Here is a 14,662-nt window from a genome sequence, read left to right on the forward strand (position 1 = left end):
TCAGAGGTCTGCACAGCAGCCAGGATTAAAGTCATCTCAGAAAAAATTGTTGGGTTTTGTCCCCAGATTGGAAAATTATTTTTCCTTTGCAGTAGCAACAGAAGCAGTCTGGATTGCTACTTTTTCCTTGTCGAGCTTTGAGAAGTCCTCTCTTAGTAAAGCATTGTAAAACTCAACCCAGAGAATAAACCGTTTTGAAAATAAAGAGATCAGAAAATAGTTTTGTGGTGGTTTTAGTACCAGGGATAACTACGATCTGCTGGTTTTTACCACAGGTACATGAACTTCTCAAAGAGATAAGAAATGGAAGTAGAAAAGTGATTTTCATCTTTGTTTTTCACAAAATCAGTCCCCTGAGGGTTGCTGAAAGGCAAATCTGGGTTGCAGGTTCTGACCTTCGGCTGTAGCTGTGGGTGGGCGGACGTGAACTTGCTGTGGGGAGTTGGACACTGGGCCGTGTCTTTATTTCCCTCAACATTCGCAGTTAGATCTTGGTCTGGTGTGGCAATAGATTGAACACTTTCCACTGCAGTTTGGACACGCCTAGAAATGCTGTAAGATGCAGGAACCATCAGGCACAAGCAAACATTAACCTGAGCGACGGAGCGGAGCCAGGGAATACCTGGCCTGGTTGAGCTCAACGTCAGGATTTCCCCTCCTGGCTTTTTGCCCCATCGCACTGTGGTTTTCACGTCTTTCACATTCTCTTCCCCTTTCCTTTCTCGCTTTGCTGAGGTTCGTTGTTTAGATTTCCCCTTTCTGGCACTGCCTGCAGCACTTTCTCACTGCCCAGCTCCCTCGTGTCTCTCCATTTCTGCTTTCTCTTGTCAGGAATTCCTTATCCCACCTGCTGCCTTTCTCCCTTGCTTCTCTTCACCTCACCTGTGACTTTTGCAGGTGTCCTGCATTTCTCAGCCTCTTCCCACCCCTGCCCGAACATGCAGACAGTGGCACTGACCCATATTCTAAACTGAGTGAAAGGGCCAAACCTGGCTTTCAGTTCTGATACTCTGGTGTGCTCTATAATTCAGTAGCACAAAACAGATTAAAGAACAAGCAATGTTTGCAGTGTTCCTATAACTCATTTGACCACAGTAACCATTAAACTTTTAAAAAATCTAACATTACTTCATCATTCAAGCTTTAATTTACCTACCAGTTTCCCCTCTATTCACATTTTAACCTCTTATCCCCAAGGACTACATGTAACCTTCTTAAAAATGCAATGTTAACTCCCATGTAAAATATAGTTAACCCTGACCTTGCTGGACGAGCATCTAGGATTAGGAGTAGCTTGGTTTACTTGTACAGGACCATGGGACTACACCATATATAGTTTAAGTATCAAAGTTCAGAAAGCTGCACGCAGCTGCTTGCTGGTTTGGCCACAGAGCTACTGAAGTTTAAATAGCTTCATACCCCACGAGAATGCCAGAGCAGTTAATTCTAAAGGTGTAATTTAAGATGTCCCCAGTGCACACACTTGCCCAATGAATAAAAAATATTCGTTTTTTCCCATCTCACATGAGATCCCACCCTGCTCCTGTTCTCCAGGAGGATGAGTTCTGGTCACCAGCACCAGAGAAGATGCTTTTGGCTGCGGCTGCTCCAAAAAGTCGCAGCCGTTCCCCACCCATCGCTGCAGAGCAAACATTCCCAGTCAGGCAGGTGCTGTGTCCCCGCACCAGTTGCTGCTGGCCCTTTGCACAGCACCCCAGCGCGGCATTTTAGAGATGTTCCACCTGCAGCTTTCTGCCTTGCCGGGGAAAGAGCCGGTCCTGCAGTACCTGGGGGGTACTGGGGTCTCCCGTTGTGCGGGCACCACTGTGCTCTTCGCTTCTGTTCCAGAGAGAAGCACGGAGCGATCTGCTGCCTGCGCCTGCCAATGCCATCCCGTGCCAACGCCACCCGCCCAAAAAACAGCAGAGCATCACCGAGGAGTCAGCTGAGCCCGCCCTGTCCTCAGATGACTCCGGCCTTTCCTGCACCTCTGATGGGCTCTGCTCAGCAGGGTCAGGTTGCAGTGCTGTGTTAGGGGAAAGAAAAAAAAAAAAAAAAAAGACATGCTTAAGGAAAGGCACAAAAATTTAAAGGAGTACAAACTTCGCAGCCTAACTGGCTATATCTGATTTTTCTGGGCTTCAGTAACCAGGGAGGCTTTTGTTAGAAGGCAAGAAAAGATAATCCTAGAGGAGGTAAGGCACAGCTGGAAAAGGGAAAAGCCCACACTTTACCAGTGCTGGGCGCACAGTGAGCGAACTTCAAAGAAAAAAACTCCTAGAAAAATGGACCTGGAGCAGTGGAGAAGTGAAGCGGAAGGTCAGGGAGCAGAAAGCTCTGCCCCTTGACAAAGGGACCTGCATCCCTTCCTGCAGCCGTGAGCTGAGAATGACTTGTCTCCATAGCTGCCGAAACCTCTACATCTTTATAAAACAGACACAGAGGGCACTTTTTCCCCGTGCTGGTTGGTGTTTCCTCCAGGAGCCGCTGAAGCCTCGTCTACAGGCGGCACAAGAGCTGGTGTGTTGAAGGCCGCCCTGAGCTGGGCGCTGCCCCAAAGCTGCTCTGCCCGGCAGTACCACCCGAACGGACAATTCATACAAATTCTTCCCTCTGTTACACCCGGCAGAGTCAGTTACCAATGGCAGAGCGAGCCGAGGTCCAGTCTGGTCCCGGGTTATCCACAGAAGCAAGAACCAGGACAGTTCCAGAGCAGAAGTTTGCAGATCCTGGGAGAGCTGGCCAGGCTGCAGCTAAAGCCTTTCGGTCTGTTCAGCACCCCAGTTCAAAGCACTTCCAAAAAAAGACACTTACGTACATAAGTTGTCATGTATGTCACGTGGAGACTCCCACCAAATAAACCACACTTTTTCCCTCTCCTGCTGCAAATCCTAGGCTTGGCTGTACCCTTGTCTTGGGCCACCTGCCACCTTGGGCAGTGTGCCACCAATGCACCTGTGGGATGCTCCTGATTCAGACAAATCACAGCAAAACCGCCTCACCATGTTATTGGAGGTGTCCATGGTCACCTGCTGGATAACCGACTCACCAGCACCGAACCAAAGCAGTTAGCACTAACATCCCACCCAGCTGGGCCTTACTGGTTTCCACGCTGCTGCGGTGAGCGGAGACCAGCCAGGGCAGCTCGGTGGGTGGTGGGTGGGTGTCACCCGGGTGCCTGTTCTCAGCCCCTGCAGCTTGATCTGCCTCACCATCCTGGGCACCTGAAGGACTCTGTGACATCCCTCTGAGCAGCTGGGCAGAGATGCGGGAGCCTGTGGTCCAAACCACCCATGGTTTAGTCCCTGTGCAAATGCGGCACGAACAGAGCTGTGTGCTGAGCTGGCAAAGGTGTTTGCAGCGGCAGGGAATCATGGGATCATATGAATCATCGAATACCAGGTTGGAAGGGACCTCAAGGATCCACTAGTCCAACCTTTCTTGGCAAAAGCCCTGTCTAGACAAGCTGGACCAACCCTGTCCAGCTGAATGTTAGGAGTGTCCAATGTTGGGGAATCCACTACTTCCCTGCGGAGATTATTCCAATGGCTGATTATTCTCATTGGAAAAAAATTCACTCCTGTGTCCACTTGGAATCTCCCCAGGAATAACTTATACTCATTGCCCCATATCTTTTCTACCTGATTCCTTGTCACCCGAGTGACACCGACCCACCAGCCACCGAGCTGCCCTGGCTGGTCTCCGCTCACCACAGCAGCATGGAAACCAGTAAGGCCCAGCTGGGTGGGAGGTTAGTGCTAACTGGTTTGGTGCTGGTGAGTCGGTTATCCAGCAGGTGACCATGGACACCTCCAATAACATAGTGAGGCGGTTTTGCTGTGATTTGTCCGAATCAGGAGCATCCCACAGGTGCATTGGTGGGACACTGCCCAAGGCGGCAGGTGGCCCAAGACAAGGGGCGTTGGGAAGGTGAGGGTGGCCCGTGTGTCTGTCTGTGCCACCGCCAGTGTGGTGATTTTCGGGAGTAAGCACCAGCTGGTGCACGTGCTGCCCTGCAGTCGCAAAAAGCCGTGGCACATGGTGCGTGAGGGGTTTACGCTGCCCGACACACTAGTGGTTTAAAAACCTCTACTAATCTCAGCGGGGTCTACAGTGTAGATGCATTTATAGATTGCCTCACAGAGAGTTGGTTTCTTTGTCCAACCAAATCTCAGACAGAGGTGTCAGCACTAGCCGGGTTGCAAGTGCCATGGCACTGGTCTGGGGAGGTCACTTGCCAGGTGGTTTTATGCATCTAAAATCTTTTGGCATCATGCATGACTTCTTGTTCCCTTCCCTTGAGGGAATAACAGCAAGCCGGGAAAGAGGGAACATCAATCCAAGCACAATCTGGAAGTGCAAATTGTCAGCGAGAGATAAAGCCAGGGAGGACAAAGCGGCAGCTGTGGTGCTTCTGCTTCTTGCTGGCTGCAGCGCTGGGCTCTCCATCTCCAGGCCAGCTCCAACGTTGCAGATGTCTCCGCTGGAGACATTCAAATCTCATTCCTGGAGTTTAGGCTCAGCTCTTCGACCAGGCACCACAGCTCTGCTCCGAGCTGTGCACCATAAGCACAGGCTCATCGGCAGCGTGGCAGGGAGCCTGGAGGGGCTGGGGTGGCTGGGAAGCTCGGTCAGGAGCAAAGTGCTGTGGAGGTGACGCGATGTGGCTGAGAATGTGGCAGCTCTCGTTTTGTCCTGGTCTGCAGCTGGCCTGCAAGCTGCAGGTGCAACTCCGCTTAGCTCCAATCCTCAGCCCCCTTCAGCCTTGTCATCTGCTTCTACGGGCTCTGGCAGACAAAATGGCTCTTCCACGCTGCTATTTCATTGCAATTAGCACCCTGGCAGCAGCTGATGTACGAGGTGGGTCGGGGGCTGTGGGGCAAAGGCTGGCTCAGAGCAGAGGTCAAAGAGACAGAAACACGGGGTGTTAGCGTGCTGAAGGTTGAACTGAAAGCAAGAGGCCGGGCTCCCTGGCAGGAGAGGCACCCGGCTCGGGGACCCACCAGACGAGGGCTGGGGATTCAGGCAGCACCTCCACCTGCCGCGAGAGCCAGCCCAGGCTGAGCGGTGACACCGGGCACAGGGATGAGCCAGCACAGGAGCAGGAAGGGATTCGCTTGATGTTTGAGCCAAGCTTTGTGCTGAAGAAGCAACCAACCAACCCTTGGCTGTATCCACAAGCGCTCCCCAGGCTGGGAACACAGGTCAGATCCCTGTAAAGCGGGTTTGCTGAGGTTTCTGAGGTGCCACCGAAACAGAGTACGATAACCTTGAGACGAGTCCAGGTAGCACCCTGCCAGTCTCTCCGGCATCTATTCCTTCCTCTCGCCCTCTGGGTTTGCAAAGGCATGAATTAAATGTGACCTGTGGGCAGGATGAACCAAGATCCGTGTGCTATGTGCCCACTGCAGCCTGCAGAGACCCCTGGCACGGTGCCTGCAGGGGCTGCCAGGGTCCCTCAGAATGCTCCTTGCCTCCACAGCCATTCCTGGGCAAATGCAAGCGGACCCAGAGCACGTTCGGGACAGTCACACCCTTACCCAGCCTGTGTCTACTTAGTTTGGCTGCACAGAGGCCATGGGAAACAGTGCTGAAAGCTTTGCTGAAGTGAAAGTTCTCCCCTCATCCACGCGGCCAGTCGTCTCATCTCATCCCATCATCCCATCATCCCGTCATCCCATCATCTCATCATCTCAATCTCAGGCACTCGGGTGGGTCAGGTGTGACATGCCCTTTGTCAATCCCTGCCTTCGCATCCTTTGGGTGCTCGGCAGTGATTCCGGGGAGGATTTGCTCCATCACCTTCCCAGGGACAGAGGTGAGGCTGGGCAGGCTGTAGTTCAGCAAGCCCTGCTTCTGGCCCTGCTCGAAGCTGGCTGTGATGTTTGCCTTCTCCCACTCACTAGAACTTCCTGATGGCTATGTTGTTCCAAAGAGATGAGAGAGGAGACTGGCTGTGTCAACCGCCAGCTCTCCCAGCGCCCTCAAGTGCATCACACCAGGTCCTATGGACTTGTGTATGTGTGTCTGAAGTCAATCTTCCTCTAGGATGGGTGATGCCTCTTGGCTACAGACCGCTGCTCAGACCAGGGACCTGGGAGGCTTGAGAGCAAATCCCAGCTATAACAACAGAGTCAACAAACGCCTTGAGTACCTGGGCTGCTCTGCGTCTGCGGTCACTGGGACCATGGACCTGGGAGGCTCGGGGACCTGCCTGACCAGCGGGAGCCCGGCTGAGGAAGCCGCTGCTGTGTCACCAGTGCCCGTGGCTGTGTCACCAGTGCCCGTGGCACTGTCACCAGCCAGCACCTCTGGGGGTTGCGGGGGACACAGGCTGCATCAGGTAAGTCACCCTCTCTGCTAGAAGGGATTTGCTTGTGTTTCGCCCCTGGGAACCTGCTGTGCTTAATAAAAGCAACCTTTGAAATCTGCTGCACTTAACGAATTCAATCTCGATAAATTCTGGTTTCCTTCCTCCTTCCAGCTCCACTCAGCCCTGCTGTGACCTGACAGGTGTGTGGGGACTTTCCCAAGGTGTAGCCTCGCAGATGTCGAAACCTCCCACATCCAGCCAGCACTGCCCGGTGCCTCGAGTACCCATGGGCTGGAAGACCTCATGGGTGACCTGCGTGGGAGGGCTCTGCTGCTTCCTGACAACTGCCTGTATTTTCAGTTTCATTTTCTTTCATTTTCATTTTTACTGGAACTGCGCGGCTCCATCTGTGGCACCAGCAGCCTGTTCGGTGCCGGGGTTCTGGGTCTGTCTGCAGCAGCAGCCTCTAGAAGAGCCACGGCAGCCCAGGCTGGAGCCCAGAGCCCAGTAACGCAGCATCGGGACTCACGGCGGTAACTGCTGTGGTGAGTGTGGTGAGAGGAGTGACTCCATGGCCATGGAGCAGGGAGGGCTGGAGTAGGGTTGGCATGGATTTGGGAGTGGGGTGGCCATCCAGGCTCTCTCTAGCTGAGCCCACCAAAGTGGCCTGGGCAGCGCGAGGGAACCTGCTGCATTCCAGCAGCCTGCAAAGGGAGGGTCGGCTCTGCCGTGTGCTCCGGGGTGCTCAGTGTGCTCGACGTGCATGTGCATCCCCTTCTCCACTCCTTGTGGCTGCTGGGGACAACAGTCCCTACTGACCCCCCTCTGCTGCAGATGTCTCAGGAATCGTGGCAGCCGAACCGCCCCACCGCCCTGCTCATCCCCATGGCGCGGGGCGGGCGAGCGCGGCGCGCTGTGTACCTGCTGCTGGCCCTGTGCGCCGCGGCGCTGTACCTCGCCGGGGAGCCCCTCGTGCCCACGGCTCGCAGCCTCGTCTCCCACTTTGTGGCCCTGCAGATCGGGGTGCTGCTCAAGGGCGTCTGCTACCTGGCGGAGGAGATCTTCCACCTGCAGTCCAGGTGAGCCAGCGCTGACTCCTGGGTTCCTGGGAGGACAGGGGCACAGCAGCCTCTGGGTGTCGGGAGGTGTCTGCTCCTTGTTTCTAACCCCATGCATGTCCTCTGTGGTGATGCTCTGCTGCGCCCCGGCAGCACAGGCTGCTCTCCATCAGCCTTGCATCTTTCTCAGCTCCTCCTCTTCCTCCTCCTCTTCTTCTCCTCCTCCTCTGCCTTCTCCTGGCTGCCCAGCTCTCCCATTATCTGTGGACATCTCCCTCTCCTCCATGGTACCTCCCGAGTGCGCCCTTTCCCTGGGGAGCCAATCTCAGCCCCAGCCTTCCCCCACCGCCCGCTGCCAGAGGACACGAGGCTGTTGGAGATATCCTCCTCTTGCTGTCCAGGGTGACATTGCATCTGCTGCCCTCACAGACCCAGGGGTGCTGCAGGAGCCCCAGGCTGGGTGCACCCCGGTGCTGGGCAGGGTCCCACAGAGCCCTGTGCTGCTCCAGAAGGTCAGCGGCACCGGCAGGGCGGTGGGACCGTCCCCTGGCCAGTGCCCCACGGGCTGCAGATGGGGATGGCGGGCGGTTACCAGCCTGTCTCCTGTCTCCTCTCCCACCCAGGCACCACGGCAGCTTCTGGAGGGCCCTGAGCGCCTGTGTCCCCCTGCACCAGCACCTGCCCTTGTTGCTCATCTCTGGCTCAGCCTACGTGGCTCTTTTCGATGGAGATGGGTGGCAGCTGGGCCTCCACCTCGTCCTGGCCAGCCTGGGCCAGCTCCTCACCCTCATGCTGGGACTCCACGTAAGGCACCAACACCTCTTGGCCGGCCGGGTGTCCCAGGGAGCAGGGCAGCCCCAGGCAGTCACAGAATCCCAGCCTGGCTGGGGTTGGAAGAGACCTCTGGAGATCCCGCAGTCCAACTCCTGCAGGATCACCAGAGCAGATCACACAGGGTCACGTCCAGGCGGGTTTTAATGTCTCCAGAGCAGGAGACTCCACACCCGCTCTGGGCAGCTTGGTCCAGGCTCTGGCACCTCACAGGAAACAAGTTTCTCCTCATGTTCCAATGGGCCCTCCTGTGTTTCAGTCTGTGCCCGTTGCCCCTCACCCTGGCGTTGGGCACCACTGAACGGAGTCTGCTCCATCCTCTGACACCCACCCTGAGATATTTATAAACATTGATGAGATCCCCTCTCGGCTTCTCTTCTCCAGCTGAACAGCCCCAGCTCTCTCAGTCTCTCCTTGTAAGAAAGATGCTCCAGTCCCCTCAGCATCTTTGTGTCCCTCCACTGGACTCTCTCCAGTAATTCCTTGTCCTTCTTGAACTGGGGAGCCCAGAACTGGACACAGAACTACAGATGTGGCCTCACAGGGGCAGAGCAGAGGGGAAGGATTCACCTCCCTTGACCTGCTGCTCACACTCTTTTTAATGCACCCCAGGTACCGCTGGCCTCTTGGCCACAAGGGCACATTGTTGGCTCATGGTGACCCTGTTGTTGACCAGAACTCCCAAGTTCTTCTCTGCAGAGCTGCTTTCCAGCAGGTCCACCCCAACCTGTACTGGTGCCGGGGGTTGTTCCTCCCCAGGTGCAGGACCCCACACTTGCCCTTGTTGACCTTCCTCAGGTTCTGCCCCTGCACGTACAGCCCCGCAGCAGCAGAAACGCTCTCGTTAGCTCAGCCGAGGCGCTGATCTTGGCCCCGCGCTGCCACGCGTGCCGGCGGCGCCCGGCTGCCATTAATGAGCACGGCCACCCCCTGCTGCAGCCGCAGCTCCCGCGACACAAAAAAACGGGTGTTTTTCATTCTGTCAGTCAAGCTGGTGCTTGCGGGAAGGGCGGCCTGCAGGGTCTGCAAAGGGTTGATTATCAGGTGTGCTGTGGTGGCAGAGCCCAGCGCCAGGGACCTCTGCGGCGTGGGGAGGGCTCTGCTTCACCCAGCAGAGCTGGGAGGCAAGAGGGGTCACACAGGCGACAGAAAGGTGCTTTGGGGAAGGCAGCCGTCAGGTGCCTGTGGGGTTTCAACACCCGTTTCTACCTAAATGAACACACAGAGCTGGCAGAGACCACCAGTGGCCCTGGAAATCCCACCATGGGGTGCTGGGGTGTCTCTGGCCGCATGCTGGAAGCGCTGGGCAGATGCACGGGTTGCACTGGGACACTCAATCCCAATGGAGGATGCAGCCAGAAGGGTGTCCAGCTCACCCCAGCCTAAGCTTCCTCATCTGCAGGGCTGTGTGGGCCATCCAGGACGTTTGGCCCGTGGGGCGGTGGAAGGGCCAGCCGGGCTGATCACTCTTCAGATCTCACTGGAGGGGGCGGCTGCGCCGCAGTCCCCGTGGGGAACCGACTGGTGAAGAGCCCGGGTGGCTGCTGTCATCACCGCTGGTCTGTCTGTCCTTCTCTCTGCAGAAGCCCTCAGCGGTGGAAATGTCTGAGATGTCCGAGACATCCAAGCAGAACGTCGCTCATGGGCTGGCCTGGTCTTATTACGTTGGGTACCTAAAAATAGTCCTGCCACGTACGTAGCTCTTTCTCTGCATTATCATGCCTACGGATAGAAATAGCTCCTAATAACAATCCTCTCGCTTCTACGGTGTCAGCAGGGGAATGGGGACCGAGGTAGAAAGCAGCTGTACTCACACCAGGCCCCTCTGCGCAATGTTCTCTTCCACCAGGGGTGAAAAAGTCTATGGAGGAATTCAGCAGAGCCAACCCCAACGTGCTGACATGCAGGGAGACCTGGAAGCTCCACATCTTGGTCCCTCTGAGCTGTGATGTCTATGATGACCTGGAGAAAGCTGACAGCAATATCCAGTATGTGACAGACCTTGCTGAAACCACCCTGAGCCGAGCTGGCACCAAAAAAAGGGTCTACAAACACAGCCTGTACGCAATCAGGGATGAAGACAACAAGGTAGGCTGAGGGCAGCGCCAGAGCAGTCAGCATGGGTCAGCCCAAGGGTCTTCCCGGCCTCAGATCCTGGCTCAGAGGTGGCTGTGAGGGCAGGACAGTGTTCCCTCTCCTGTTAGATACCCCCAGCTCTCAGATTCCATGAGATGGAGAGGTCCTGTCCCTGCAGCCCGTCCTCCTGGCTGCCTCCTCCTGGGCTCAGCCCTTGCGGCAATGTTGGGCTCACTGAACCCCTCCTGGAGTTGATTTCAGTCTGGAAAACAGCAGGAGACTGAGCAGAAAAAAGGAGATGTGGGGTCCAGAGCATCACTTCTCATAGGACGAGTGAATTTTTCATTTGTTGTGAAGAGGTGCTTGAAAATGTCTGTGTGAGTCATTATATAATTTGACTGTCCCCTTCCTCCAGCCACCTCTTTTCCAGGCTGAGCCCCAAATCCCTCCATCTCTTGTTGCATTCGTCTCCTTCCACACCTCCAGGCAGATGGGCCTCTGCCCTGCGCCCCTGGAGGAGGGAACCCCCTGGTCCTACTGACCCGGCCCTGGGTGGAGGTGTCAGCAGAGCGATGCTTCTCACCTGGCTCCCCCTGCTTTGCCCTTTGATGGTGCTGAGCACTGAGCTGCTGGTTCAAAAGCCGGCAGGGCCGGCAGAGCCTCTTTCCTGGCCCCGCACCCGGGGAAGCGCGCTCAGCGCTGGGTTTCCCTGCGGCGATACCGACACTGACGCTGTTTCATCTGCCGGGCTCCCGCTGAGTCACTCGCACCAAGTGACCTCCAGCAGCTCTGCAGCCCAGCGCCGTCCTGACCAGCTGTCCCCAGCTCGCTGGCCGGGCAATGCCGAGGGCACACGTGGCAGTGACACTGGCTTGGTCACTGCGGTGACTGCGCTCCGGGCTGGCAGCTCTTCCTGCTGCTCTGCGTTTACCCAGGGACCCTGTCCCTCTTCCTTCTGACACACTAAAACTGTCCAGTTTGCCCAGTATGAGAGTTACTGGTAACCCTGCTCCTCCTTGGAATTTTTATGGCCTTAGCAAATCTCTCCTCGGTTGTTTGATCAGCCTCCTTCCAGCTGTGCATTCACCTTGCCAGCGTTTATCCTCTTCTCCATTCTCCTGCTCTCCATTGGGGTGCTCAGACTTCCCCGTCTCTAGGAGAAACACCAAGAAGGTGCGATCAGACACAGGCGAGGGGCGTCTCCAGGACGACCAAGCTCCATGGGGAAAACCCCTCCCCAGGCCGGGCTTGGGAGTGCTGCAAAGCCAGCGGCTGCACCCCAGACCCGCAGGAGGGAGGCGGCTCCCGGAGCCCACCCGGCGCTTGGGCACAGCTGTACTCAGCTCAGGGCAGCGGACACTGGCGCCAGAGCCAGTGTCCCCATCCCAGGGGTCCAGCACGCAGCACCAGCACAGGGCAGGAGCTGCCCAGGAGTCTCTGCCCAGCGCTGAGGACCCCGACAGCCCTTTGCTGGGCGCTCGGTGCCGTGTCCTCACGTCTCTGTCCTCCCTCCCCGCAGCTCTGGCACTGCGCAGTGGAGTACGCCACCCCGCTGCAGTCCCTCCACGCCATGTCCCAGGACGACTGTGCCGCCTTCGGCCGGGAGGACCGCCTGGAGCAGGCCAAGCTGTTCTACAGGACGCTGGAGGAGATCCTGAGAGGCTCCCGGGAGTGCGCGGGCACCTACCGGCTCGTGGCCTACGAGGGTGAGCGGGCAGGGGAGGGTTGGGGTCCCCGTGCTCCCCCAGCCCTGAGTGACCTCGGGTGAGGGCAGATGAGGGGTGGGAGGTGGGATCTGTGCAGTGCTTGGCTGACACCCCCCACAGAGAAACACAGAGTCATGGAATCACTTTGGTTGGAAAAACCCCTCAAGATCATGGAGTCCAACCGTTAACCCACCCCTGGCACTAACCCCTGTCCCTGAGAACCTCATCTCCGTCTGTTCAACCCCTCCAGGGATGGTGACTCCACCACTGCCCTGGGCAGCCTGTTCCAATGCCCCACAGCCCTTTGGGGAAGAAATTGTTCCTAATATCCAATCTAAACTTGAATTTGGTGCAACTTGAGGCCGTTTCCTCTGGTCCTGGCGCTTGTTCCTGGGGAGCAGAGCCCGACCCCCCCTGGCTCCAAGCTCCTTTCAGGCAGGTCAGAGATCAGAAGGTCTCCCCTCAGCTCCTGTTCTCCAGCTGAACCTCCCAGGTCCCTCAGCCGCTCCCATCACACTTGTGCTCCAGCCCCTCACCAGCTCCGTTCCCTTCTCTCAATTCGCTCCAGCACCTCAAGGGCTTTCTTGGCGTGAGGGGCTCAGAACTGACCCCGGGATTTGAGGTTTGGTCTCCCCAGTGCCCAGCACAGGACGGTCACTGCCCTTGTCCTGCTGGCCACACTATTCCTGACGCACACCCTCAGATGGCCCTGGCGGGTCCCTGCCCCTGACACAGGGGTTTCTTGCTGTGGGTCTCAGGAGTGGGGAGGACGCCGGCAGAGCTGGTCCCTGTGGAATCCCAAGAGGCACCTGAGACAAATGCTCTTCTGCTGGGGCAGCAGGAACGCTCCCTCAAGGCTGAGGTGTAACAGGGGCTGCCGAGGACGGAGCAGCTCCCGTCACTGCTGCTGTTCCTGCAGAAACACTGGGGCTGGCAGCCCCTGGCAGCGGGATGGGTGCTGAGGTGTGTGGGCTCAGCGCCATTCCTGCTGAGCAGGAACGGGACGGAGCAAGGCTTTCCCTTCAACCATCCTCCTTTCTTTCCCCTTCTCACCTCCGCCAGAGCAGCAGGGTTTGAGAACAGCGTGCTGCTTCTTGCTGAAATGAATCCCCTGCTTTTTGAGAGGAGGTTCAACGCTCTCCCTGACGGGGAGGAGCATTTATATCCAACACAACAAGCACTACTGGGAATCCAGCACATAGTGCCTGTTTTTTACCTCCTTCCTGCAGTCTGTGTTTCAATTTCTTTCTTCTGGCATGTTGAAAGGAGAAGTAAGAGATGTATTTTGACTTCTCAGGACATTCTGCATCTTTGGGAGCACCTCCCAGCAACCCTGCTCCCTGCCCAGACCGCTGCCTCGGGCCAGACTGGTGACGATGGGTTTTGTCTTTCTTTTGTTGCAGAGTTGGGTGAAGCAGAGACACACTTCTTGTCCAGAGAGCTGCTCTGGCACCTGCGGCAGCAGCGTTGTGAGGAGTACACTGTGCATGAGGGGACTCGCCCCCACGGCCCGTCCACGACCCTCAGCTCGACAGAGCTCAACCTCCAGATCAGCACGTCAGACCTGCCGCAGCCCTTGCGAAGCGACGGCTTCTGAACCGCAGCACTGGCCGCCCCTCACCGTGGCTCAGGGCTCCGCTCCCCGGCCCAAGCCCCTTCCTCCCACATCAAGTGCTGCCCATGGCCGCGATCCCCAGCTCCTGCAGGAACTTTCCACCAAAACCTTCTGTGCACCACGTGGACCGGGAACAGCTGACTCAAACCACAGCCCTGTGGCACGGTTCCCATTTTCTTGTTTATGTGTATCTCATATATTAATTGTTGGTTTTCAATCTGCTTTGATTTGTGTCATATAAAGCGTTTTCTTCTGGGGCAAGTGCATTATCCTGAATCTTGGGCGTGATGTGCTGTCTGCTCTTGGACATCTGCAGTGTCAGAAGGGCATTTGGAAATCCCAGCCATGGTGTGTACATGTGCGCTGGGTCCAACACCCCCAGCCATCCGGCCTGGCCCATCTGACGGCTTCTGCAGGCACATGGAATCTGCACGGGACTCCCAGCCTGATGCCACACACAAACATCCTCATGTTCCACCCACTCGGGATGTGGAGGGGGAAGCAGAGAGGAGACCAGGCCTGGGAACTGTGACATTCGGTGGTCCCATGGTGCGGGAAGCCTCCCTGCCTTTGTCCCATCCAGCAGTTTTGTGCTGAGAGCCATCTGACACCCTTCGTGCCCACGTTCCTCCCGAGCCCTCTGCAGAAGCGTTTCTCCAGCCCAAAAGGACGTGCCAGACCCCTGGAGCGCTGGGAAAGGGGCAGGTACAGCCCTGGGGAGGTTTGCATGGGGGTTCTGGTGCAAGACATCATGTGTTGGGTGCTCAGCCCTCCGTGCCTGGGGATGCAGGACCTCCAACCAGCCCAGCCAGCCAGGCAGACAGCAAAATACCAAAGGTGCCCCTGGGGCTGGCCATGGGGCAGGCGAGCCAGCTGAGTCCTCAGGCAGCCAAGCACGAGCGACACGGCGTGGTCAGAGCTGCGTGCCATGGGACGGGATGGTAGCCCCAGGGCTCCCCAGGCTGCCAGAGCCTACGGCAGAGCTTGGTGCAGGGCCTAGAGCTGTGCACCCATGGCTCTGTGCCTCAGTTGCCCCTTTTGCCAGGAGCTGAAGGAGGATCTG

General features: G+C 56.9%; 1 protein-coding gene across 1 annotated transcript; it reads left to right on the forward strand.

Moving 5' to 3' along the window:
* Window positions 1-7,147: 7,147 nt before the first annotated feature.
* STING1 (stimulator of interferon response cGAMP interactor 1) lies at window positions 7,148-13,812 on the forward strand. The gene is made up of 6 exons (XM_065644322.1): window positions 7,148-7,392; window positions 7,995-8,175; window positions 9,786-9,894; window positions 10,052-10,290; window positions 11,798-11,984; window positions 13,388-13,812. The coding sequence occupies exons 1-6, from the start codon at window positions 7,148-7,150 to the stop codon at window positions 13,579-13,581; spliced, it is 1,155 nt and encodes a 384-aa protein (XP_065500394.1). The 3' UTR covers window positions 13,582-13,812.
* The last annotated feature ends 850 nt before the right edge of the window (window positions 13,813-14,662 follow it).

The sequence above is a fragment of the Caloenas nicobarica genome, chromosome 13 (assembly GCF_036013445.1).
Source record: "Caloenas nicobarica isolate bCalNic1 chromosome 13, bCalNic1.hap1, whole genome shotgun sequence".
NCBI classification, from domain to species: Eukaryota; Metazoa; Chordata; class Aves; order Columbiformes; family Columbidae; genus Caloenas; species Caloenas nicobarica.

Coding starts and splice junctions, on each gene's coding strand:
- STING1 (XM_065644322.1), top strand. CDS start 7,148: ATGTCTCAGGAATCGTGGCAGCCGAACCGCCCCACCGCCCTGCTCATC. Junction 7,393..7,994: donor ATCTTCCACCTGCAGTCCAG/GTGAGCCAGCGC, acceptor TCTCCCACCCAG/GCACCACGGCAGCTTCTGGA. Junction 10,291..11,797: donor TCAGGGATGAAGACAACAAG/GTAGGCTGAGGG, acceptor CCCTCCCCGCAG/CTCTGGCACTGCGCAGTGGA.